The sequence below is a fragment of the Blennius ocellaris genome (genome assembly GCF_963422515.1).
Source record: "Blennius ocellaris genome assembly, contig: SCAFFOLD_192, whole genome shotgun sequence".
Classification (NCBI taxonomy): domain Eukaryota; kingdom Metazoa; phylum Chordata; class Actinopteri; order Blenniiformes; family Blenniidae; genus Blennius; species Blennius ocellaris.
Window position 1 is genome coordinate 1 of NW_027661938.1, and position 27,127 is coordinate 27,127.

Here is a 27,127-nt window from a genome sequence, read left to right on the forward strand (position 1 = left end):
AAATGCTCCCACCCTGTGTCTCCATTTAAATGGCAGGGAAACAAATCTTTTCTGAAATACATCGACTGCTCATGAGCACAACAGCTAGAGTAAACAGCTCTTCTGCACATGCTCAGTAGAGACCAACAGAACAAAGCTTCCTCCAGAGTGTCATTACTCCCAGTCCATATTCTCCTGGTACTTTTATTTTGACAGTCACCGTAATAACAATCTAAATTGGTCGTCTGTCCACTAGAATGTTGGTGTTCTCCTGTTGTTAATGTTTAGAGCAGATTGGTTTCTGCTGCATGTGTGTGTGTATTCATTATTAAAAAAAACAGCCAACAGCACACACTGGTGGCCTTGCATGAAAACTACATTATTGTCAGTGTTTCTCCTGTTTCTGTGGAAACGAACATTGTTTTCAAAACATTGCTGTGTATATGTGAAACTTTTCTGAAACGAAAACAATGCGTTGTCACTTGAAATGTCGCCTTAATCCACCCATTCTTTGGAGGTCTTAAGGACTGGCTTAAGTGACTCCTGATACCATCTTGAGGTAAAAGTTGGTACTGCAAGGCTGAATCTAATAGCTAATAGAACTACAGCGATACAAACAAGTGTACCTGAGAAAACTCTTTGTTTTATCTGATTTTATTGATAATTTTCACTTATTTAATGGTTTAATCTAATTGGTTCTCCACCTGTGGACATTGAAACACTTTGTGTTGCATCATAAAATAACGAGTTGCAGTCCGAGGTCCAAAATTAAGCTATGTTTCCCTGAACTCTGCATTCATGCTTGACAAATACATTTTTAAAATGTGTGATTAATCTATTAATTCACAAAAACTGCAATAAATCAATAAATGTTTTCAATTGATTGACAATGTTAATCATTTCATACCGGTGGCAACAGGTAAGAAGCAAAACGGAAAAAAAAGAAAGATGAAAAAGGCAAGAGAAAAAGCAGTTTTTCAACATATAACCAAAAGACAAACATAATTTGCAGAAGTGTTGAGCTGCTCTGATTGGGTAAAAGTTGAACGCTTGTGGATCACACTGAGGCCTGGTTGAACTTCATACAGAAAGAAAACCAGATAAATAAAAAAAAACCCTAATTTGATCCAAACTAATGTTGCAGTGGATGAATGTTGAGGTTTTAATGTGTTTTCTCCTCGGTACCTGCGAAGACAGCAGGTTGCAGTCGATGTGTGCTCCTCTCCCCGTCCTGTGCCGCTGCAGCAGCGCCGCCATGATGGCTCCATGTGCGTACAGGCCCGTCGCCAAGTCCGTCATGGCGACGCCCGGGCGCACCGGTTCGCCACCCTGCACGCAGAACCAGTGCATCATGGGAGGAGAGGGAGCAATGCTGCACAACACAGTCGTCTATTTATGTTTGAATATTGAGGAAACGACCTAATTACAGGACATGACCAAAGAAAAACTGTTCAATGATATTTGAAAACATGCAAAACCACCTTTAAAAAGGGAAAAACACAACACTTTGAGCCATTTTGGACACATTCATGAGGTGTGACAGTGAACGCCACTGCTCTCATCCAAATATATTGGAATTCACATTTTCATTTTTATTTACATTCAATGGTTTTGCAAACCGTCAGAAACATGGCAATGAAACTAGTATTTTGACCTCTATCTTGACCGTGATGTCAGTTCATCAGTATTTCTGAGAAGTAACTGATGTGAACCTACTCGCTATAAAAAACACAAGTGTTGTATATCAACCTTTCAAAGCTCAGCTGTGATTTATAGAACAGATATAAAAAAATTGGAAGTGTGGACATTTGACAAGGAATAATGTGGAAAACATAAATGGCATAAAGTGGAACTTTTTTTTTTTTTTTTACCAAAATCTATGAGAGCCAATCAGAACAACTCACAACAACTTCAGATTTCTTTTCATGTCTGGAAACAAGTTATGCTGTAAGTGGAATTAATATAAAAAAATAGAGATGAGTACCATATGGGAAAAAGTGCAAATGTCATGTTCAGGAAAATCACAGGGGAGCGAGTACTAAACCCTGAGGTACACCACAATTTAATTGCCCTAAAATAGAAGTTGCATGGAATAGAACAGACTGAGGTTATTATCTGTGTGGAGGTAACATGTTCTCTCTCCGGGTTCTAATGTTTCGTCCAAAACTTAAGAAGCATCTGTCTGAGGCTCATTAGTGTCTTCAAATTGTGTGAATGACAGCGACTGTCCGTCTCTCTGTATTTGCTTTGTACTGTACTGGTGAACTGTCCAGTAGTGACATTCACACATATTTAGCCGGGATCGGCTCCACGAGATGAAACAACAGATCATAATCCAGTCAAATGGAACACAGTCTGACCTCTGGCCCCGTGATGTGCATCATTCCTGATGTGGCCGAGACGATGGAGTCGTAGCCTGGACTCTGAGACTGAGGACCAGTCTGTCCATAACCTGGACACACACACACACACACACACACACACACACACACACACAGACGCAGATGATTACTGTAGTGGCAGCAGACTGCTTTGTGTCCTCGCTGAGAGCGAAACTCAGCAGGGAATCAAACCATCAGCCTCCTGGCGGCTCCTCTTCCAGGAAAGAAAGCCACATTCCAGCTGCATGTTGAGTCTGCCGCTCTGACTAAACAACCAGAGAGGTTTCCTAAAGAGTGCCAACTCGGCACTCGCTGCACATCAAAGGAGATGAAAGAAAAAGTGCATGTAATGATTGTAAAAATGATGATTTGAACTGCGAGGAAAGACTGAGTGGAGCTGCGAGCACCTGCACATGAATCAGTGCGACTCAAGGACAGAAAAACATTCCTCATGTCTTTTTCCAAGTATTCATTCATCGTAAAACCTTATATACAAACGGGGGAATAGATGCACTGTTCAAGTGGGTAAAAGGGAAACATGTGACCTACAGAAAGGACAAATCAAAAAGCAGGTGAGCATCGAGTCCAACCCAAACAGTAACGTACGGTTCAGGAGCCGCCGTACCGATCAATGTCCCGTCCAATCAGAACATTTTATTTTGGTGTATTAGGCCAAGAAACTTGTTTCCAGCCTGGGGTCCGGATCATAGGAGCTGCATTCAGAATCTGCTGAGTCTGTGTGAGCTGGACTGGCTCCGCCCACACATGCCCATCTTGGGAAGAGGAGGAAGTACTTCCTTTTGTGGCGCCATGTGCCAGTGCAGAGCTGCCTGATTGTGGGAGGAGTCAAAGGGGAGAAGCCTACCTTGATTGTGATTGGCTAAACCTCTGATGACACTATATAGGGTTTGATTTCTGATTGGCTGGTTGGAGCAACACACTTTTTAAAACCTGGAACAAGCCAGGGAGAGAGAGGAGAGACTTTCTACACTTCGGGGGCGTCTTTCCAGGTATGGAGACGATTATTACTGCTGGAAAAACTTTAGAGAGTTAATTTTGCATAATATGACCCCTATAAAACCTTAAACAACTTGTACAACATCTCATTGTTACAATCTTTATGTTCAGCAAAAGTCGCCTTTAAAGCAAAAGTGTTGCTCTGAATGAATGAAATACAATGAAATACATCAAATACAAAGATGAACTTGTGATGTACCCCAGGTACATCACGTATTGTAATAGTCTGAAGTGGGTTTATAGCAGTGTTCACGAGAGGTGTTTCTCACGGGTCAATGTTTGGCCCCTAAGGTTTTTTTTTGCGGTTTTTTTTTTTCACTCGTTATCAGTTGGGGGGGAAAAACAACTTGCACTTCTATGCAGATGATACTCAACTCCATCTTTTCAACCTCATTTATATTTACAACGTCTAATCTCAATCTGTAATTTGTGGTTCTTGCTCCCCAGAATATAAACTAGCATCTAACCTGTGAAAACGACGCTTTTCTTTGACGTTACTCTGCTTAACGCTCGTTGTTGTGTGTTTGTGAGTCATTGTGTCTCCCTGGGTTTGTCTTCACTGTGATGTTTTGGCCAAACCAGAGACAAAGAGACGGTTTCCGTAGAAACATGTGGCATCCCTCAGGGACTAAACCTATGCCCATCAAAGTTTTCCTAAAATATGTTCCCGCATGGACACAACATTCTGTTCCACTAATACGCAGACAATGTTCAACTCTATGTCTTTAGTGACTTCTCCTCACAATGAAGGGAATGGGAGAAGGACAAAACATGTGACCTTATATTTAAACAACGCCATCGAGGAAAAGACGTTTGATGAGAAGTTGACTGATACTTTTAAAAACAGTCCACACTGTGAAAACCATCCATCTTCAGGAAGCACGAAGTCCAGTGTGATTTACATTCATCTTTGATTTTTTTTCCATTTTCATTAAGCTGACAGGAAGTGCAGATTTTTGGTGAATCAATCTGAGCAGCGTCCAGCTCGGGATGAAATCAGACCATAAATCTGCTCCCCGTGTCCAGCTGCTGCTGCTTAATGACGCCTCCCGGGTAATGTAGTCCTTCTATTATTTTTTTAACTGAAGGAGAGGAGGATGAATATGTGAGCGTCGTGCTAAAGCAAGAACAGAAAGAGGAAAAAGGGGAGGACAAAAAGGAAATGAAAATAATAAAAATGACAAAAAATAATTGAATTATCCACAAATCTACATAAATGTTGAGGAATGTCAAAAAATAAATAGCGGGATTTGAGCGAACCTTTTGAAATCCCCTTGGGAAAATACATTTTTCCTAGATGTGATTTTTTTTTTTTTTATTGTTATTTATTTATTTATTTCCAAACATGTAAGAAACACAAGACACTTCACATGACACGCACTCCAAACATGTTCCAAAAGGGGGTCGGAAGAAGTTTAACTTTTTTAATCCCGCCCCTTTAAATCTTTGTCACTAGAATCACACAAAATATACATTTTTATATTTCATTTTATTCGCTTTTCTTAATTTGGATCAATATTGTTCGATCCTCGACCCAAATAAGAACAAACGGTGAGGATTTAAACAGATTAAGGCTCCTCCAATGATACACAGTATAAACACAGAACTCCCATAAGTCCATGTTCTCGTGAAAAAACCTTGTACTTCTGTTTTGGTGAAACAAAAATTGAAACAACGCACGTCAAAATTATGTCAAATAAGGGCCGATTATACAACAACGTTTTAAGTGAAAGCGGAAAAACATTTGTAGCGTATTGTAGGTCTGTATTCACGACATAACGGAGTCACTAGAAAAGCAACTTTTTGAAAATTGCGCCGATTCCGTCGCCATGGACACAAATAATTGAGTCACCATAATAACAATCCAACTTCGTCTGTCCACTAGAATGTCCGCGTTCTCCTACTGTTAATGTTTATAACACAACCAACAGCGCCAACTCATGATCCAACATGAAACTACAATATTTTCAGTATTTCTGCCGTTTCCATGGCAGCAGACATAGTTTTCAAAACATTGCCATGTAAACCTTGAAATTTTACCGAATTGACCAAAACATTGCCACAAAACATCATGTATAATAATGACAGTTTTTTTACGGTGAAATTTGTGGTGTACAATTTTAAAATAATGTGAATACATACAGAAAAATATAAAGCTACTTATTACAACAATAGTAGATATAACTTAAGTAACTTTTATTGTATTTGCTGTAAATGCAATTTCTATATCATTATTTTCCAATATGATTATTAATTATTTGTGTATGATTCAACTTCATGCAAACAATTTCAAAATATTTGTAACATTTCTAATATTTGTATATGTATGTGATTTAATTGAATTCTTATTCAATTTCAATATTAGCTGTGATTGTTCCTTTTTTGTTCATATAAAACTATAAACATCTTTTTCAAATATATCCTAAAGAAAAAAAGTCCTATAAATTTATAATTTTTTTAAATAATCAAAAAACCCTGTAAAGATTTATATTTCAGTCAATTAAATAGATTTAAATTATCCTTTGAATGAAACAAGAACCAAACGTGTTCAGTGGTGTGTTCTTGAGTAAGAGGGAAGTGGGAAATTACAAATTCCTTGAAAAAAAAAAAAAAAAAATAATAATAATAATAATTTTTCACCCAGCTTTTATTTTGAAAGCTACAGGAAGTCAACAGAGGCAGGCTGCGTGCAGGAACATCGTTAGCGATGATGAGTGAGGTCTGAAAGAGAACCTGGATTAACAGTGAAAGTGGGAAGTTGAGGTTGAAGTTGGGAGTCAGAGGGAACGTTATATAAACGTTAAATATGACATTTGAGCAATGTGCAGGAACAAAGTTATGAAAACTGTGAGGCTTCACAGAAAAGTGAGCGACGACTCAAGAGGACGATTTTGTTTTAACTCTGCAGAATTCAGACGAGGTTCAGACATCAGGGTGAGGATCAGACCCTGTTTACACAACGGTGTTCAGAGCAACTGAAAACCAGATTTTTTTTAAAAACACTTCGACTCCATGGAGATTCTTTTATAATGGTGGAACCAAGTTCCATACCGTGACTCTTTGAGGTTCGAGAAATAACAATTACGACTGAAAAACGTTTGAAGCATTTTTGGTTAGATTGAATTTGGAACTGCTGAAAACGCTTTCACTCAGTGGAAACTACGGAAAAGACAACTTTTTGAAAATGCTTCAACTTTGTGTTAACAGGAAAACACGACTTACTGAAAACACAACTTTCTAAAATCCCTTCAAATCTGTGGAAGCAGGAAAACACAACTTTTTGAAAACACAACTTTCGAAAATCGCTTCAACTCTAGAAACAGGGAAACAATTTTTTGAAAACACAACTTTCTAAATTTGCTTCAACTCCAGAAACAGGAAAACACAACTTTTTGAAAACACAACTTTCTAAAATTGCTTCAACTCTGGAAACGGGAAAACAACTTTTTGAAAACACAACTTTCTAAAATCACTTCAACTCTATGGAAATAAGAAAACCCAACTTTCTGAAATTGCGTCAACTCTGTTTTAACAGGGGAAAAATGCAACTTTTTGAAAACACAGCTTTTTCAAAATGCTTCCACTCCTTGGGAAAAGGGGGAAAACATAAAAACAATGGAAATGGGGAATTACAACTTTTTGAAAAAGCTTTGACTCGGTGGAAATGGGAAAATGCAAAAATGATGCATTTTCACTTGAAACATAGTTTTTCATTGTTGGACTTATGTGATAATGCGATTTTTTGAAAACACTTTGACTCCGTGGGAACGGGAGAAAGCAACATTTTGAGAACAAAATATTTTGAAAACAGAGCTTTTTGAAAATGCTTCAACTCTGTAGAAACAGGAAAGTGCTACTTTTCGAAAACACTTAGACTCCGGAAATGGGAAAAAGCTAAGTTTTGAAAACAGAACTTTTAGGGAGCGCTTCGAGTCCTTATGAACAAGAAAATGCGACTTTTTGAAAATGCTTTGACCTTCTGGGTACAATGGAACTTTATCAAAACACGTGGACTCCGTAGAAAGCGGAAGACAAATGATGATGATTTTTACAAACAAGGCCTTAAAGTTACAGTTACATTTATTCTGAAGTGCAACATTTGTACATTGGGGGCAGTAGTGAGTCACTTCATCCCCTATTAGTTTCATTCCTTTGTCTCCTGTCAGTGTAACAGGCTGTACTTTATGGTGCTACAGTCTCACGACACCTGGAACGTGGCAACTTCACTTGATGCAATAACTTCTACTTTAACTCAACTATGTTTAGTTTTCTAACCCCACTAATAATCTATAACCTCTATTCACCCACTGCTCTGATTCATATACAAACTGTAGAGAAGTGAAGAAGCATTTCGCAGGAAAAAACATTAGTTTTCTTTCTTTTTTGAAGTTTCTACTTGTGTGTGTTTGTGACAGTGGGTGTGTCCACCACAGTTTGGCTCCACTGAAATGATTTGACCAATCAGAGATCAGACGAGGGGCCGCGGCCTTTCTCGTTGGGCTTGGAAGTGCAGTTTTATCACTCTGTGGTGTACCTCAGGGTTCAGTCCTCGGTCCTCTGATGTTTCTGCCACATCCACGTAACCATGAGGGAATAATGAGCTCTACTTTTACACGGGGGTACTCTTCTTTGTTTCTTTGATCAAAAGTTCAAACCCGATCTTTTATATGAATCCCTAGATTCTATTTTTTTTTTTCATTTTAATCATATCAGGATACACATTTTACACCAATAACTTCAGAACTCGTCAGAACCTGCATCTCCTTCTTTTCCAGTTGGACACAAGGACAAACTGCGTGGTAGCGTAATGAACTCCACCTTCATGTGGTACAATAGCGCCGTCTCCACCGCACAAAAAGTACCGGCCTAGACCGGTCTAAACCGCTCCGGTTCACGTGTCACCACATGAATGCGGTCTAAACCGCTCTAGACCGCTCCAAAGGCGACCGCTTTTCCGCTCCCCTTCCGTTGGGGTACCAGGACCACGGAACGGGTCTGAGGTTGAGCTGCTGTCTGCTGATTGGTCAGTGATCTACGACACGCCCTCAATATGTTAATGTGCTGGATGAATCCTCTGCTGTCAGTGTGGTCAGCTGTGCTCTGGTTGTTTTTATTTTCATTTTCTTTTCTTTGCTGCTCAACTTTAGTGTTTGTTGTGAAAGAGTGACTTGAGGCAGGGGGAGACCGGGGGGAGGGACTTTGCATCGCGTTGGAGTTTTCTGTTAGCAGCATAGCGCTCGCCGTGGCGCTGATGTGCGTCCGGGACACCGGAGTCTGGAGCTTTCGTCTCCGGCGCTGCCCGCGCTCCGGCAGCTCCGCTTTCCAGAGGCGGTCAGCGTTCTGTTCAGCCGCGGTCAGTGGCGCTTTATCGCGGGGACGGACCGCAGAAGCCATGAAAAGGAGCTCGGAGCTCAGCGCCTCCGTGTTCGGCGCTGAGCTGCCGGACCGCGATCAGCGCCGGAGTGGAGAACCTCCTGCGTTTGAGCAGAAAGCTCAGACTCCCGTGTCTGTGCCTCAGCCAACCGGGGGGAACGCTCCGGCCACTTGCCCCGCCCCCCAGCGCTCGAGTGCGGGGCACGTCGCTCCAAGTCGCTGGCAAGTGGCCGAGCGACTCGCTCTCTCACGACAAACATGGAAGTTGCGGCTGCAGCTCTCCGCTGCAAAAAATGACTGCTGGAAAAAGTAACTTCTTTTTTTTTCCGCTGCAAAAAAAAACAGTGCAAAGTGGAGAATTTAAACAACAACAGAGGATTCATAAGATCTACATCTGACCACGTTCTTTTCTGTTATAATGTCACATTTCTGCGGAGCTCATAAGCCCCGCCCACTTTTCACGCTCCTCTCTGCAGTGGGGACGCGACCCAAAATTTCGGTCGGGGTCTCTATTCCGTACCGCTCGGTACCGCTCCGCTCCGTCCCGGCACTTGTGTGTGGTGGGACCGGGGCTTAAGTGATTTCCAGTGGGAACTGATCTTCTTTATTCAGGCTACTTGTGGTACACAACAATGAGTTACAGGGTTAGACTGAGTTAGACAGTCTGGGACTCGGTAAAGGAGTGAGGAGGCTTCCAAAAGGAGTTAGCGAAAGACGATCATGTTGTTTTGACAATCAGACCACACTTACACTAGGTGACGCCAGTGTTTCCTAGCCTAAAGGAGGCTCTAAAGGAAGCATCAGTGTTTCCTAGGCTAAAGGAGGCTCTAAAGGAAGCATCAGTGTTTCCTAGGCTAAAGGAGGCTCTAAAGGAAGCATCAGTGTTTCCTAGGCTAAAGGAGGCTCTAAAGGAAGCATCAGTGTTTTCTAGGCTAAAGGAGGCTCTAAAGGAAGCATCAGTGTTTCCTAGGCTAAAGGAGGCACTAAAGCAAGCATCGGTGTTTCCTAGGCTAAAGGAGGCTCTAAAGGAAGCATCAGTGTTTCCTAGGCTAAAGGAAGCTCTAAAGGAAGCATCAGTGTTTCCTTGGCTAAAGGAGGCTCTAAAGGAAGCATCAGTGTTTCCTAGGCTAAAGGAAGCTCTAAAGGAAGCATCAGTGTTTCCTAGGCTAAAGGAGGCTCTAAAGGAAGCATCGGTGTTTCCTATGCTAAAGGAGGCTCTAAAGGAAGCATTGGTGTTTCCTAGGCTAAAGGAGGCTCTAAAGGAAGCACCAGTGTTTCCTAGGCTAAAGGAGGCTCTAAAGGAAGCACCAGTGTTTCCTAGGCTAAAGGAAGCTCTAAAGGAACCATCAGTGTTTCCTAGGCTAAAGGAGGCTCTAAAGGAAGCACCAGTGTTTCCTAGGCTAAAGGAAGCTCTAAAGGAAGCACCAGTGTTTCCTAGGCTAAAGGAGGCTCTAAAGGAAGCATCGTTGTTTCCTATGCTAAAGGAGGCTCTAAAGGAAGCATCGGTGTTTCCTAGGCTAAAGGAGGCTCTAAAGGAAGCACCAGTGTTTCCTAGGCTAAAGGAGGCTCTAAAGGAAGCACCAGTGTTTCCTAGGCTAAAGGAGGCTCTAAAGGAAGCACCAGTGTTTCCTAGGCTAAAGGAGAAGTGGACCAGAGTTGCTGGGCGTGTTCCCGTTGGCCAAATGAAACGGTTCTTCCCTGAAGAGACTCTGGTCTGGACCAAACAGGAGAATGTGAACACACCTTTAGTGTGGCGCTGTCTTTTGTTCAACTGAGAAAAGAGTGCTTAGAAGTTTGACTGCACACCATCTTGTGGCAGATAGTGGTACTACAAAACGGAGCCGTTGGTTAGCCTACTAAACATTGAAACACTTTGGGAGATTTTCATAATTAGGGACCTCGCCAACGGCTGGGCCCTAGGCCCAGCCAACGGCAGGTCTCTTTTGGATTTCGTCGTCGCCAAAAGTGCGGGCCCTCCGAAGGAGGGCCCGCACTCATCCGGTTACTCCCCTGACCCTCCCAGAGTGGCCGGGGCCCCCGAAGGGGGCGTCGGCCACTCTGATGTGGTGGCGAAATTGTATATTGTATTTCGAATGTTTCTTATTATTATTCTTTGTTCGTTTTTCTCCGTTGCGCTCATATTTGACCCCCTAACCACGCTCAAAAACTCACCAAATTTGGAAGACTCGTGAAAAATCGCATAGAGCCGGTGACCATGTCAAAACATTCCATGAAAATCCAAAAATGGCTCTCTAGCGCCACCTAGAAAATTGCAATCGCCCGCCACGGTCCGTAGGAATGTCGTAGAGAAATGTCGCGAATACGAAACTTCTTCGTCTACTCAAGCCCTACGACTCACGCGCTCTAACTTTTGACCTAACTCCAACAGGAAGGCCGCTATTTGCCTTTCAAAGTAAGGTGTTCACCCAAAAAAGGCAAAAAAAGGCAGAAACGGAAAATCTAAACCATCATAGGGCGAAGGTCGTATCGGTTAAATTGAGATATACAAAAATAGAGGAGATTGTTTACTACAATAATTTAGAGGGAATTTTTCTTACCTAGTCCAGTTTCATTTTTATTAGCCGTCCAAGCTCCCCACCCCCTAATCGCCTTTTTGGCTCCTGTCATCCATTAACATGGGGAAACGGAAAATTCTCGCCGAAAATCAACGATTTTAAACTCCCCGAACTACTCTTAACTGTTTGCAAACCGTGACTCTCAGCCACAAACCGAGGGCATCGCCACGCCCGCGAGACCCTGCCGAACAAGAGGATGTAACATATGTGGGGAAAATTCCAAAACAAGTCCCCAGAATGACGAGTTAAAGCGACACAGTAACATTTTTCTCGTCCGAAATCTTAACACTATAGCGGATGGAGCCAAATCTGCCGTTCCTGCCAAACAGCGCCCCCTGGTGCCCAAAGTTTACCTCCGACTGCTTCCAAGCGTACACCGTCTTAAAGAGGACAAAAATTCCTACAAAAGTATGGTATTTTTATCCACATACTCCCCCGATAAGTATAGATTAAGAGCACTTGTTCGCAAAATCTTCTAATATAATCCTCTCTGGCTCACTCTGACGTCAGAGTGTCCGCGCTCGGTGCAGCTGTGAAATTCTCCACTGTGATTGGTCAGTGCATCACTCCATATATGGGCAGCTTCCTGTAGCTTCAGGCTCATCACTGCTGTGTGATTGACAGCCTGTCATATCCTGCAGTTTGACCTGAGAGTGACCTCAGCAGTCATTCTCAGCTCAGGTTACTCTCATGTGACCTGACCTCACTCTCATGTCTCATGTTCTCCTGTCATGAGGACATGCAAAACCTGTACGAAGTCTGGCCTGAGACATGTAATTCATGTCGGTGGAAGTTTGTGAAAAACAATTATTGCATCATTCACACCTTCGCACACCGCCGACAAAGGCCGGGCCTCCTAGGCCCGGCACTCCACCAGGTCACTCTCATGTCACACACTGACCTCCGTAGGAGGCCTGGCCTGAGGCCATATAATTCATGTAGGTGGAAGTTTTTGAAAAACCTTTATTGTGCCATAAGTGCTGTGTCTTTTACACTAGAATTGAAGTAAGACCAGATTCAGGATCGGGGCCATCTGGGGAGAACCCAACAGACATTTTTAGGCAGCTCGGCTAGCTTGCGGCTTAGCATGCCTGTTAGCATGCGAGCAAACATTGTCTGATTGAGCCGAAATTTGGTAGGTAGCCTAATGGGGTTGCTGCGATCACAAATCATTAGCTAATTAGCTGGTTTTGACGCAGTTTTTTCAAAATAAAAGTCATACAAAATTTTTTTTTTTTTTTTTTTTATATTTAAGCAAATATTTTGAACCGTTCATAGCCACCCCCCCGACGGGCAATCTCGAGGTCCCGACCAATGCTGCTTGCAGCTTTAATTTTTATTATTATTTTCAGTTTGTTTTAAGTAGTTTCATGGAAAAGTAAATGGATTTCAAAATTATATTAAAGTTCCCCACAATATGATACATAAAAAATGAATGCAAAAAAAAAAAAAAAAAAAGAGTAAGTATGTTTAATTAAAATGGCATACCTTAGAGTATATGTATTTTTGAGTAAAAACCATCTCATTCATAATGGAATCAAGTTATTGAGTCATTTAGAAAACACGATCAGTTGCATGAAAGTATTTCAAGACAGAGCTTTTCAACTACAATCACACAACAGGAGGCTTTTCTTTCTGCTCCAAAGCCCATAAAAACACACCCTGGGGCAGATCAGAGGCCTCAGCATAAAAACCGAGGAAGCAGCCCTCCGTCCACACCTTAATAAACCCATCAAGAAGTGGAGGAAAGACAATAAATCCTCACACGAGGCGTTACTGTGGAATACATCCCCATCTGGTGGCCCGGATGAGGAAGTGCAGGAAGCAAAGGAAGCACAACTAAATGAAAACATGTGCATGTCGTTTAGTGGGATCTGAAAGAGAGGACTTCTCACACTTAATGAGCAGCTTCACATTTTTTTAAGCACTTGGACTTTAAAAAATAATGTCTATGTTTCTGGCCGGGAATCTAAACTTGGATCACGTCTGATTCTTGGTGGATCCGTACAGACTTGACCCTCCGGCATACGTTACGGAGAAATACGCAAAGTTCAATATGAGACGCGATACAAATGTTCATAAATTGCCTCGAACCATCAACACGATGTGAGAAGACGTACAGATGTCGGCGACGTGATGGAGTGGAGTCGTGACGGAGTCGGTACCTGAGATGGAGCAGAAGACGAGGCCAGGGTTCAAACTGCTCAGCTGCTCGAAGCCCAAACCCAGAGCCTGCAGCTTCCCGGGCAAGAAGTTCTCCAGCAGCACGTCACACACTGATGCCAGCTGACACACACACACACACACACACACACACACACACACACACACACACACACACACACACACCACGGTTAATTTTATCAACGATGTTTAGTCACTGAAAATGCAACTTTTTGGGAAAATGACCCCCAAAGTAAGATATTTCGAGAACACTCCTCAATAAAAATGGGGGAAAGGCAAATTTTTTAAAACATTCTGATCCCTTCTCAATGGAAACGGAGTGGGAACAGCTTTTCCAAACTACTCTCACTCCATCTCCTTGGGAACGGAGTGGGGGGGGGGGGGATTCAACTTTTTGAAAATGTTCCCAGTCTGTTTCTGAGGAAACGGGGAGAAATGCAATTTTTCAAAAATGCTCCATCTCTGTGGAAATTAGAGGTAAATGCAACTTTTCAAAAACACTGTACGTGAAAAAGGGGAGAAACACAACTTTTTGAAAACACGTCCATTCTGTCTCCGTGGAAATTGGGGGGGCCGGGGGGGAGAAAGCAACTTATCAAAATTGCTCTCTTTACAAGAGAAAGGGGGAAACACAACTTTTTGAAAACACTCTCATTCTGTTTCCATGGCAACGGGGGGAAAATGCAACTTTTAAAAAATGCTCAGTCAAAACAGATAAAACACAACTTTTTGAAAACCCACGGACTCCATCTCCATGGAAATGGGGAAAAACAACTTTTCAAAAGTGCTCCGTCTACATGAAAATGGGGGAAAGACATCTTTTTTTAAAAACTCCCAATCTGTCTCCATGGAAACGGTGAAAAACAACTTTTTGGAAATGCTCCCTCTCCATGGGAAACTGGAGAAAACACAACTTTTTGAAAACACTTGAACTCTGTTTCCATGGAAATGAGGGGAAACAAGTTTTTGAAAAAACTCTTTCTCCATGAAAAAGGGGGAAATGCAACAAGAAAAAGGGGGATATGCAACGTTTTGAAAACACTCCCAACACTGTCTCTGTTTGAAAAATGGCAGAAAACTTTTCTGAACTGCTACTACTGAGCATGAGCACCACAACCGTACTTAATATTTGTTCTGCACATGCTCAGTAAAGACAATAAGAACAAAGTTTCCTCCAGAGTGTCATGAGTCCCGGTCCAAATTCTCCTGGGACTTGGTACTTTTATTTTGATAGTCACCGTAATAACAATCCAACTTTTTCACGAGAATGTTCTCATATTGTTAGTGTTTATAGCATGTTGTTCTGTGTGTGTGGTTTCATTACAAAGACAAACAACAGCACCCACTAGTGGCCCAACGTGTAAACTACATCAGCTGCAGCCCTCAATGTCTACTGTTGGAGGAAGCTGAGCGTTACCTGCTGGATGGTGTGGGCTCCTCGGGGATGCTTCAGGTCCACGGCCACACTCTGAGGGAACAAACCAACATTGGTGAGTCACTGCTTGTCCACAGACATGAGGAGCAGAGCAGTTTTCCACAGACATGAGGAGCAGAGCAGTTTTCCACAGAGGGTTTGTCTTTAGCCCCGTCTCCACCGCACAAAAAGTACCGGCCTAGACCGGTCTAAACCGCTCAGGTTCGCGTGTCACCACAGGAATGCAGTCTAAACCGCTCCAGACCGCTCCAAAGGCGACCGCTTTTCCGCTCCCCTTCCGTTGGGGTACCAGGACCATGGAACGGGTCTGAGGTTGAGCTGCTGTCTGCTGATTGGTCAGTGATTTACGACACGCCCTCAATATTTTAATGTGTCTGTCTGCTGATTGGTCAGTGATTTACTACACGCCCTCAATATGTTAATGTGCCGGATGAATCCTCTGCTGTCAGTGTGGTCAGCTGTGCTCTGGTTGTTTTTATTTTCATTTTCTTTTCTTTGCTGCTCAACTTTAGTGTTTGTTGTGAAACAGCGACTTGAGGCAGGGGGAGACCGGGGGGAGGGACTTTGCATCGCGTTGGAGTTTTCTGTTAGCAGCATAGCGCTGGCCGTGGCGCTGATGTGCGTCCGGGACACCGGAGTCTGGAGCTTTCGTCTCCGGCGCTGACCGCGCTCCGGCAGCTCCGCTTCCCAGAGGCGGTCAGCGTTCTGTTCAGCCGCGGTCAGTGGCTCTTTATCGCGGGGACGGACCGCGGAAGCCATGAAGAGGAGCTCGGAGCTCGGCGCCTCCGTGTTCCGGCAGATTATAGAGCATATTACTCCTCTAACATCAGATTACAGAGCATCTTCCTCCTCTCACATCCAGATTATAGAGCATCTTCCTCCTCTAACATCAGATTATAGAGCATCTTCCTCCTCTAACATCCAGATTATAGAGCATCTTCCTCCTCCAACATCCAGATAATAGAGCATCTTCCTCCTCTAATATCTAGATTATAGAGCATATTCCTCCTCTAACATCCAGATTATAGAGCATCTTCCTCCTCCAACATCCAGATAATAGAGCATCTTCCTCCTCTAATATCTAGATTATAGAGCATATTCCTCCTCTAACATCAGATTATAGAGCACATTCCTCCTCTAACATCCAGATTATAGAGCATCTTCCTCATCTAACATCAGATCATAGAGCATCTTCCTCATCTAACATCAGATTATAGAGCATCCTCCTCCTCTAACATCCAGATTATGGAGCATCTTCCTCCTCTCACATCCAGATTATGGAGCATCTTCCTCCTTTATCATCCAGATTATAGAGCATCTTCCTCCTCTAACATCCAGATTATGGACCATATTCCTTCTCTAACATCCGATTATAGAGCATCTTCCTCCTTTATCATCCAGATTATAGAGCATCTTCCTCCTCTAACATCCAGATTATGGACCATATTCCTCCTCTAACATCCGATTATAGAGCATCTTCCTCCTTTATCATCCAGATTATAGAGCATCTTCCTCCTCTAACATCCAGATTATGGACCATATTCCTTCTCTAACATCCAGACTATCGAGCATCTTTTGTTCCATTTAAAAGTAACTAATTCTGTTTGTATTCACTGACTTAAGTAACTTTACTGGTGTTTAGTAACTTTATTCCAGCATTAAGTTCCAGTAGTCATGTTGTCATAGAGCCGTTGATTCAAACTGGTCAGTTAACTGTGTGTGTGTGTGTGTGTGTGTGTGTGTGTGTGTGTGTGTGTGTGTGTGTGTGTGTGTGTGTGTGTGTGTGTGTGTGTGTGTGTGTGTGTGTGTGTGTGTGTGTGCGTGCGTGCGTGTGTGTTTTCCCCGGGCTGACCTTCTTGTTACGGTTAACGCTGAGGAAGTATGTGCTCTCTGAGCCCACAAAGGGAGGACCCCAGGCCCGGGTGTCATCACCTGCACCTGCTCAACCACACACACACACACACGCACACGCACACACACACACACACACACACACACACACACACACACACACACACACACACACTGAAATCCCTCAGTCCAAACTGAAGCTGGTCTGAGTGACAGGGTGAAGGTTTGATTCCTGACCTGGTTTCTCCACTTTGATCACCTCGGCTCCCAGATCTCCCAGGATCATGGAGGTGAAGGGACCAGCCAGAACCCTGAAAACACTTCACTCATTCACTTAAATGATCCTGATGGGACGAGTTCAGCATTTAAAAATTAAAAAATCACTTCTTCTCACTGTTATCATACAAACTGATCTGACCTTGTCAAGTCCAGGACTCTGACGCCCTCTAGTGGCCTGAGGTTGTCTCCTGAGGAAAACACAAGGAGAGGAAGAATCATTAACAGGATTATTATCGTCAGAACCTAACCCGGGACAAAATCCAGACCAACACTTTAAAGGACCAAGTCATTTGAAAGTTTAATTCTATACACTAATCAAAGAATCGTTTTCAAAATTATGAATAATACCACTCCACCGCCATTGAAAAAACTTTACTCTGGATAACCAGAACATTCTGCTCCATGGCTCACAGGAAGTGTGTCATCCTCAAAAGATCCTTCACCTTTAAACAACTTTTCATTTAAAGCCGTTATTATTATTTTCTCTCGTTTTACTGTAGGTTATATTTATAATGTGTTGTAATCAGTTCCTGCTCGTTGCGTTGTTTGTATAATGGATTGTATAACATTTTCAATATTCTGTGTGAATTTTAGAAGAAAAAAAAAGAAAATGTGATATATGTTTATGGTTATTGCTAATGTCACTAATTTGTCCTGTAGGCTTTATTTGTAATATGAATTATAATGTTGTGTTCCTGGCCAGGGACTGCAGAGAGAAACTTGCCATGGCTAAATCTGGTACGAAGCATCTTTTCTTTACGATCAATGTTTTTTTCTATATGGTCACTGAAAATAAACAAATAAACAAACAGACCAAGACCAGAGAAGCTCCAAGTTTTTAAAATGGTCATATTAAAAACCTTGGATTCACAGTTTATTGGTCCAAATCCATCTTAAACTCCATTAGAATACTGGATCATAGGAGCTGCATTCAGAATCTGCTGTGTCTGTGTGAGCTGGACTGGCTCCGCCCACACATGCCCATCTATGGGAAGAGGAGGAAGTACTTCCTCTCGTGGTGCCATGTGCCAAAGCAGAGCTGGCTGATTGTGGGAGAAGTCAAAGGGGAGGAGCCTACCTTGATTGTGATTGGCTAAACCCCTGATGACACTATATCGGGTTTGAGTTCTGATTGGCTGGTTGGAGCAACACACTTTTTAAAACCTGGAACAAGAAAGGGAGAGAGAGGACACACTTTCTACACCTCTGGGGCGTCGTTCCAGGTATGGAGACGATCAGTACTGCTGGAAAACCTTTAGAGTTAATTTCACTTTATATGACCCTTTAAGGGCCGAGTCAAGACCAAGACCAGCCTGAGACTTTAAGCAGTTTGGATCAATGTTCCAGTCTTTCTTCCTTCCAGGTGGCCTTGAATCAAAGGTCCAGTCTCTGACACTTCCTGTGTCTCCTCCAGCTTGACGCTCCAGACCTTAATCTTAAAGTGCGGGTTAAAGTTCACGCAGCCGCTCTTAAAGTGGGAAACTCCCGGTCTGTGCATAAAGTTTCACACATGCGTTCTCTTTATTCGGCTGTATGGAGCCGGTTCTGTCTGCTGCGGCCGGTTCTCCGTGCGGCCGGTTCCCGTGCAGCAGCCCCCCCGCCCCGGTGGAACCTGCAGGGACGGAGCGGACTGGCGACGGTGAGCTCCGGAGGCAGCGGTCCGTACCTGTGAGTGTATCCGACCTCCAGCGCCCGACCCCCGGACCCCGCCGCGGCTCTCTCGCTCGTAGCAGCGAGCTGCGGCCGGCCGCACGGAGCGCTCCGACCGCCGGCTGGATCACCCTGAGAGACGCCGACATGTTCAATGAAGCCGTCAAGTCAGAGGAAACCACAACAACACAGCACAGGAAGGACCTTCAACATAAGAGCCTGGCAATTCCACCTGTAGCTTATTTCTGTGGGGGTTTGTTAACTTTGGATTTATTCAAACTTTTTTCTACACCTCAATACGACAAAAAAAAAAATAACTGTACTCTATTATTGTTGTTGTTAATGACAATAATAATGATGTAGTAGCAGTAATAATAATAATAATGATATTAACTTTTACATTCATGTTAATGAAGTGAAGTTCCACAGGGTTCTGTGTTGGGACTTCCAGTGGTTCATAACATGTTTCACGAGGGACCTACGTTTTCACCACTGTAAACCTCAGCGACCCGCCACACCCTGTATGACCACGAAAGGCTTCACGGAACCTCTCAAATCACTATATGTGAAATATAGTTTCTCTGTAATATTGCATCACGGTGAGTTCCTTTTCTCTGAGGATAAACTCTACTTGGGTTTATACACCATCTGGGGGTGCATAGTTTCAAACTTTCATTTTCCAGTTTCTCACCACAAAAGACCTTCAGCTCTAATGTCCCTTTTTTATTTTTGATCAATTCAGCTTTTTCTCTTGGCCCAAAACACTGCCATTTAAAAAAACCGTTATCTATAAAAAACTATGATACTGAAGCCAGCTTCATGACCCCCCTGGTTGGGAATCACTGCAGTAGAGAATAATAATGAATAAGTCATTAATTTCCATTGTTTTATAGACGATACACAATCAATTTATTTCTGAAAACAGATGATACTGATCACCTTGAGTTGTAATTTTATGTTTCTGAACTGAAAAGGCAGCTATTATATTTGGCCCGAAACATGTGAGAGAAATGATTGAAGTAACATTGGGTGGTATAACTGTGACCTCCATGTCCTGCAGGACGTGTCTGGAAAGCATTAATAGAACAATTTTCTCAAGAAGAAAAAAGAAGAATTTAATAGTTTTCTGTTGTCGATGCATAAAGCTCATAAAAGCAGAACGACAGATTTCACAACAAGAATTATAGGATTTGATGAAGCAGGCGATGCTGTTAATGGTTTTAACAGCTTGGTCTTCTGCTTGTGGCTCGTGAAGCTGGACTCTGGTTCGCCGTGATGCTGGACTCTGGTTCGCCGTGATGCTGGACTCTGGTTCGCCGTGATGCTGGACTCTGGTTCGCCGTGATGCTGGACTCTGGTTCGCCGTGATGCTGGACTCTGGTTCGCCGTGATGCTGGACTCTGGTTCGCCGTGATGCTGGACTCTGGTTCACCGTGATGCTGGACTCTGGTTCGCCGTGATGCTGGACTCTGGTTCGCCGTGATGCTGGACTCTGGTTCGCCGTGATGCTGGACTCTGGTTCGCCGTGATGCTGGACTCTGGTTCGCCGTGATGCTGGACTCTGGTTCACCGTGATGCTGGACTCTGGTTCACCGTGTTGACGTAGTCTCCTTCTGGTGAGTCCTGTGTGGAAACCAAACGACACCAAGAGCCTTCAGGGCTTCAACAGTTACACTGATCTGCTGCAAATATGACACTCGTACAGTTCAGAGTCTTGAAATGAAGCAATGAAACTCTAATGTGATCGACCGTCTACAGGGAGGAGACTCTGGCCAGTCACTGAACCCTTTAATGCAGGAGGGTCAAACACAGTTCATCTTCAGTGAAGTAGTGATGTTGTCGCCTTTACATTTTGTTGGGACAGTTTTTTGTTTTTTTTAAATGCCCAATACTTTTATTTTGAAGCCACTTGTGCTCGGGGTGTGAGAGTAACACCCCCCTAATGAAACAAATGAAAAAAAATTGTTAATTAATATAAAAAAAGAAGGAAAGAAAGAAGAAGAAAAAAAAAAAGGAAAGATAGGGAAAAACCAAAATACACTCCCGTTCTGGTCATAGATTGATCAACTGTAAAATGCACACAGTATTTTTTTTTAAAAAGTGAAAGTTAAAACCATTCCGTCGCCACCACGCATCGTCGGGACCTTTACTCAAATCAGTCAGTCTGGAACAGCAGCAAACACCAATCCCTCAACATGTCTGAAGAAAGGCCTCCAGCTTTTGTTAAACTTGACCACAGAACCAGAGTCGGAGGTAAAACTCCACATAGTGCTGTGAGGGCTGTCCATTCCCATTGTGTCATGGTGCAAATTGAAATGGAATCAAATATTTGCAACCAATAGGAAAGTAGCAACGGGCACGACCAAAACTGGTGACTTTGGGGAGCTGGAGCCTGATGACCTTGGGACAATTTCAAGTAAAACCTCAAGGAGAGAAATCAGATCGGAGAGTAACTGAAAAGATTCAAAAAGCATTCAAGAAAATCTTGTGGCAAGGAGTGAAAGTCACAAATCATCATCTGAGAGCTTGTTGGAGTTGTCTGAACATTATTTTCGAAACAATTGAGTGTGCAGGCAGCGATAAGACAAAGTCTCAAACTATAAATTCCTCTGATACTGCGACATCTGTGAATCTCCTGTTAGTTCCTCCTGGACAAGGTGTTCTTACATGCTAGTCACAATAACCCAACAACACAATGCAGAAGAAAAACATGTCATAAGTAAAAGCATCACGGCAGCTATTTTTCCTACAAATTCAAAGTTGGTTTTTTTTGTCGTGGCGTAGAGTGTACGTGATACACATGTCTGTTTTCACAAAATACAAACAATTAATAGTGAAAATGACTCCAATCTCAACATAAAACCAATTTTAATGAAACTTTCAGGTGTAAAGTACAGTGAAAATGTCCAAAAGAAACTTATCCTTTCTATTTTGCATTATACATGTTCTGGTCTCAGTGTTGTGTTGCGTTTACCAGACTTACAAAATCTGTTAACAATCAAAGTTTTCTTTGAAATTTCCACCATTTCCTCGGTGGTTTGTCCAGATTGGAGCGTCTTGTGGACAAGTTTTGCCCCACAGGCCTGATGTTTGACACCCTGCTTCATCAACAGGCCATGAAACGTCGATATATTCAGACAAATGATGAAGTCTGGTCAATCTACACTTTACATTAGTAAGAGAGTAACTTCAAGAGTTGTTGACAGTAAGATGCTCTTCTTTATTAGACTATTATGTATACCAATGACAACAGATTGTTTACCTTCACTTGTTTGCAGCAAAATCTCAATCTGAACCAGCTGGAAGAAAAAAAAACAAACAAACCTGTGAACATGTTGAACAGTAACATTTAACAGATTACAGTGTCCACAGATGTAAAAGTTTGTCTCACCACTCAAAGACGACGAGTGTAGTGTAGAGAGCTACAACTTGCAGGATCATCAGTATGTTGAGTCCAAACCATTGATCATCTGCAGAGACGCCGGATCTTAGTACTGACACTTCTGTGTTTGTTAGGCAAGAGTTTGCTTTATCTGCAAGAGTCAACACAAATGTAGTGAAAAAAGAAATGTATATATATGTGTGTGTGTGTGAGTGTGAGTGAGTGAGTGAGTGAGTGAGTGTGTGTGTGTGTGTGTGTGTGTGTGTGTGTGTGTGTAGTTCATATGTCTTCATTTAATTTTCATCATTTGTTTTGTCACCGTGTGAAGATTGTGGTTCACCATGCTCTGTGTGTGTAATATGTGGCACTTTTTATGTTTGCTTCCAACATTTTCTTGTATAAACTGAAAAGTAATAAAATATCTTTAAAAATAAAAGTAAAGAATCAATGAAAATGTGGAAATAACTTTTTTATTAGGTCTCATGTTGCTGAGCTGAAAAATCAACAAAGTGTGTTTCATTATTTCCATAACTATCATTTTTAACCCTAAAGACCTGAAAGTTAATGAAAAGACCAGCACAAGTAATGAGTGTCCATCCAAAACGATTTCATTGTTTAAATATTCCTTTTAGGGTCTGCAACCTTCATCCAAAAAAAAAAAGTCTTGGTCATCAAACTGGCTGAATTTGCTTCAATAACACAAAATAGGTTGAAAAAGCTAAAATGGTAGAAGATGTTAAAATGCCTAAAATCAGTTTAAATAATGGAAAAACATAGATTTGTTGTTACATTTCTAATTTGTAAAAGTCAAAACAACTCAAATTGTTATATACAGATGAAAACAATGAGTGGCCTCATGTTTTTAAAAAATAAAACGCTAAAATAATAATAAAAAAAATGTGAAGTTGTAGTCATGACACATAAAGACGTGAAAACTTAAAAATTGCAGCTCCAGACCAAAGGTATTTGGTGAAAAGCTGCAAAAGCGTCTCTTTTGGTCATAAACGTTTCAGAACCCTGAGATAAATAATCATCGACACATAAAATATATATCAATATAAATAAACTGTATATTTGCATAAGAATAAGAAAAAGAGCAGATTTACCTGCTTTGTTCACAAGAATCCACGGTGACGTCTGACTACCAAGAGCATTTTCAGCCAGGCAGTAATAAACTCCACCTTCAAACACATTAAAGGTGTAAAAGGCTCCTTCAGCCACTCTGATTGATCCACGGCCGCTGGTCTGGAACCAGCTGAAGCTGCTGACGGCAGGTTTGGCTCTGCTGGAGCAGGTCAGGTTCACCCAGCTGCCTGATGGACTGATGGAGGCCCTCGTCTCTTTAGGAGCATCTGAAGGGAAAAATAAGACTCATGTTAACTTTCTTCATCAGAAACATGTGAACTCTGATGTGCTGACAGGATCACTGACATGAAACACTGAGAGTTAACTTTTCCTCAGGTGTTTCCACATGTTGTCCTCCACCAACATAATACACAGCAGAGCAGCTGATGTTCAACCCATCATGTTGGTCTGACAGAGTGAAGGTCTCCTGGATCTTCGTGGTGAAGGTTCCATCGGTGTGTCGCTCAGTTTGACTGTGAGCGTCTTGTCGGAGGCTCCAGGAGAGTCGAGGAGGGGAGTGTGGACAGGGAGTGGGAGCTGAGCAGCTTATAGTGACAGACTCCTTCTCCTTCTGCTCACCTGAGACTTTGAGTCTCGGCCTCGGAGGAGAATCTGCAGTTTCACATCAAACACACGTTCTACACTGAAAGCTACAATACGCTTTGTACCGGTTCTTCTTGTCACTAAAACTGATCCTTTGAGGCTTCAGATGAATCGATAAATCAGACAAACAACTTTAAACATTGAATAAATCCACAGAAAGCTGTTTTCAGTCAATAACTAAAAAACAGCAAAGAACAAAATTAAACAATTCAATGAGAAATTCTAAAGTGATTCCATCACAAGAACTGTGGAACTGGATAATGAAGCTACTTTTAAATACTGGAGATTCAACGTATCACTTCTGTCTGATGAGCAGATGACAAAGGAACTAAACAAAACTTTAAAGAATATTTGGAGATGAATGACACTGGTAAAGTCTCACCCTCAGTCTTATGAGAGGTTAGGTGAAGCTGTGATGAGAGGGAAAATAAGAATAAGAACGAACATCTCAACTAAAGAAAACAAGACTTGAAAAGCAAATAAGGTGAGAGAAGCAAATTAGAGAACTGGAGTTAAATCATAAAAGAGCAGCGGACAATTCCATACTATTAGACTTTTAAATGACCTGGAAGAAATACTGACTTTATCCATAAAGTTTTTAAAGTAAATTAATGAAACAGTCTTACCTTCCAGTTTTATATGAACAGGATTTAAAATAGCTGTTGCCTTGTACGGTCCATTCTCAATTCTAAAGTAGAACTTTGTTGTGTTGAAAGGTTTCATGAATCCAGAAAACTCTGTGGTGCACTTTCTTTCTTCCAGGTTTCCGATGATGCTGATATGAGAGGACTTATCTGTATCACTGCTGTTGAAAACTATCCTGTCTGTATGATCCTTAAAATCTGAGTCATCTTTAATCCAACCTGCAAATATTGTTCTTTGTTTGTCAAACTCAGTTTCAGGTATGAATCTACAGGGGATAATCAAACAGGATCCAGCCATTGCTTCCAGCTCCTTCGGTGCAGTGATGTTGAGGTTTACAGGTTTATAGCCACAATGAACCAACACTGCTGGAAAAACAAACACTTGATGAGCTCAAGATAGAATTCTGAAACGTTTATTTAAAACCTTGAAAGTAAGGAGGAAACCAGTTAAATGGCAGTGAGAGAGAGCTCACCTGGGAGGAAGAAAACACTGAGGAGAAGAAACATGTTGACTGTAACCTGCACATTTACACAGTCATCATGTTGAAGACACATGGAAAGAGAATATTAAGTCAACCTGTCAGTTCTTTAAATACGCAATCATGTTTACTCTGAAATATCACGCTGTATTTTCCTAATGTTGACCTGAAACACTGATTCGCTCATGTTCTTCATGTCTATTCAAAACAACATTGAATCTATTCTGACAAAATGTTGAAGATGAAGCTATAACTCTTCATATAAAAGTTCCTAATAGAAATGAGGCATTTCAACAAACATCCAAAGCCAAAGTATCAACTGTGTTAAAAGGTTTCTCACCAATCGTTTGTATTCCAGCTGATCAGCTGCAGTCGAAGTCGTCAAATCTCTCCAGTAACTCGTCTCAATGTGAAAAGAAACAGAGTTGCTGTTTGAAGGAGTTTTCAAACTTCCTGATTCTATGTCTAAATAGGAAGTTACCTCTCTGTGACCTCTCCAGCTCATTAGTGTGTGTGAAGGAAAACAGTCATTTACTCATTAACAACTCCTAGAGTAATTGAGTAATTTCTCAAAATGGAATAAATTATCAAAATAATTTATTAATGAATTTTTTTTAAATTTGAATAACTTGGTTATTTAATCAAATTATATTCAAATATTTTAAGATGTAAAACAGCTTCTCATACTTCATCTTTTTCAACCTCATTATGTTACAGATTCTCATGACTTTATTTCAAGGAAATACATTTCTGTAAAGCATGACTACAAGAGGTTTGTGGAAAAAGGAACTGAACTAAAAGAAAGATGTATTTGAAGATATGAAGACGCCTTGTCATGGCCGCAGGAGGAAAACCGATCACTTCAGAAAAGTGTGAAACTTCAGTTGCTGTGAAACCAACTCACTGACTTCCTCTGTTTGCTTTTAACACCCTGCTTTTTCTCAGCTGTCTGTTAATCAGATGGATCCTATTTATTCTTTCTTCTTCATTTGACACACAAGTACAGTTCTCTAATCTGACACTGATCAAATAATGACGAGAGAATTAAAAAAAACCTTTAACCTCAGGTTGTTATTGCTGAAAAAGCGCTTACAGTTGTGCCACACAATGTTTAAATGACTATAAGTTTAAAACAATAACAAGCAGAGGCGATGGCCCTCTTGTATGGGTGGAGCCCCTGAACTGGTCAATTCCAGTTGTTAGTACCAACTTCTTGACATATCGCCCAAGGATATGAAGATGGTCAATATGAATGACAAAATACTGTCACATGGTAAACCATTTAATCAAACCTAACCCTCTTGTACATATCCCCTGAAGTTTACACCTCCCAAATATATTGTATTTGACCCAACATTGCCTCACAGTATTGATAAAGATCAAGGAATACAGTAAAGAAACTCATTATTAGTGACATTAAATTTACTAGGAACAAATATTAGCCATCTTATTTATATAGCATTTTAAAACAGCTGTGGCTGAAGCCAAAGTGCTTCACATCAAAGATAAAAATAGGAATAGAAGAGTAAAAACAGTAAAATACAGGAAAACAATAAGATTGACAACAATAAAACCAGGCAGAGTCTTAACATGGTTAGAAGCCAAGGAATAAAAATGGGTCATATCACACAACTTTTCAACACTTTCACATGGTTCTTATTTTTCCCCCCAAAACAGTGTATTCAGAGGTTTTTTTGCCCCAAATCCAGCTTGTCCTCGATTTCCAGCCAGTTGAATATTTGATCATTGAGCCTCATTCAGAATCTGCTCCGCCCACATGCCCATCTTGGGAAGTGGAGGAAGGGCTTTCTCTCCTTATGCCATGTGCTATTGTTTACATTCTATCTGTCCCTACATTAAGGAGAAACACTGTTCAACCAAATCAATTAGAACCAGAATGTGACCCCGAAGGAGAAGCTCCTGAAGAAGGTGTGACTCTGCTGCTGCAGCAGGACGTTTCAGAATGTTGGAGCAGCCCACTTCAAATACAGTCGGCTCCAAGCTGCAGAAGGACGGCACAACGCACTGCTTACATTAAAAGTCATTTTTGTAAACAGTTGCATTTCCACCTCCACGACCCAATGACCACAGGGAGATGAAGTAGGAGCAGCCAGCCGGTACAAGTTTGTTAAACTTGTCCTTCAGGCAGAGGAAATCCAGGTCTCCTCC

At 41.8% G+C, this 27,127-nt stretch overlaps 2 protein-coding genes across 2 annotated transcripts; both read right to left on the bottom strand.

Annotated features, from left to right (window-relative positions):
* Positions 1–1,164: 1,164 nt before the first annotated feature.
* LOC308148561 (succinyl-CoA:glutarate CoA-transferase-like) lies at positions 1,165–18,874 on the bottom strand (the record flags this gene model as incomplete). Its single annotated transcript, XM_080522035.1, has 8 exons — positions 1,165–1,308; positions 2,340–2,431; positions 13,492–13,612; positions 14,928–14,978; positions 16,798–16,883; positions 17,034–17,107; positions 17,215–17,263; positions 18,742–18,874. Coding segments are annotated over 8 exons (750 nt in total), but the record flags the coding sequence as incomplete, so codon positions are not given.
* Positions 18,875–20,291: 1,417 nt separating this feature from the next.
* Positions 20,292–24,515, bottom strand: LOC308148562 (uncharacterized protein; the record flags this gene model as incomplete). The annotated part of the gene is made up of 4 exons (XM_080522036.1): positions 20,292–20,348; positions 23,329–23,459; positions 23,593–23,844; positions 24,509–24,515. The coding sequence occupies 4 exons, from the start codon at positions 24,513–24,515 to the stop codon at positions 20,292–20,294; spliced, it is 447 nt and encodes a 148-aa protein (XP_080378162.1).
* Between the last annotated feature and the right edge of the window lie 2,612 nt (positions 24,516–27,127).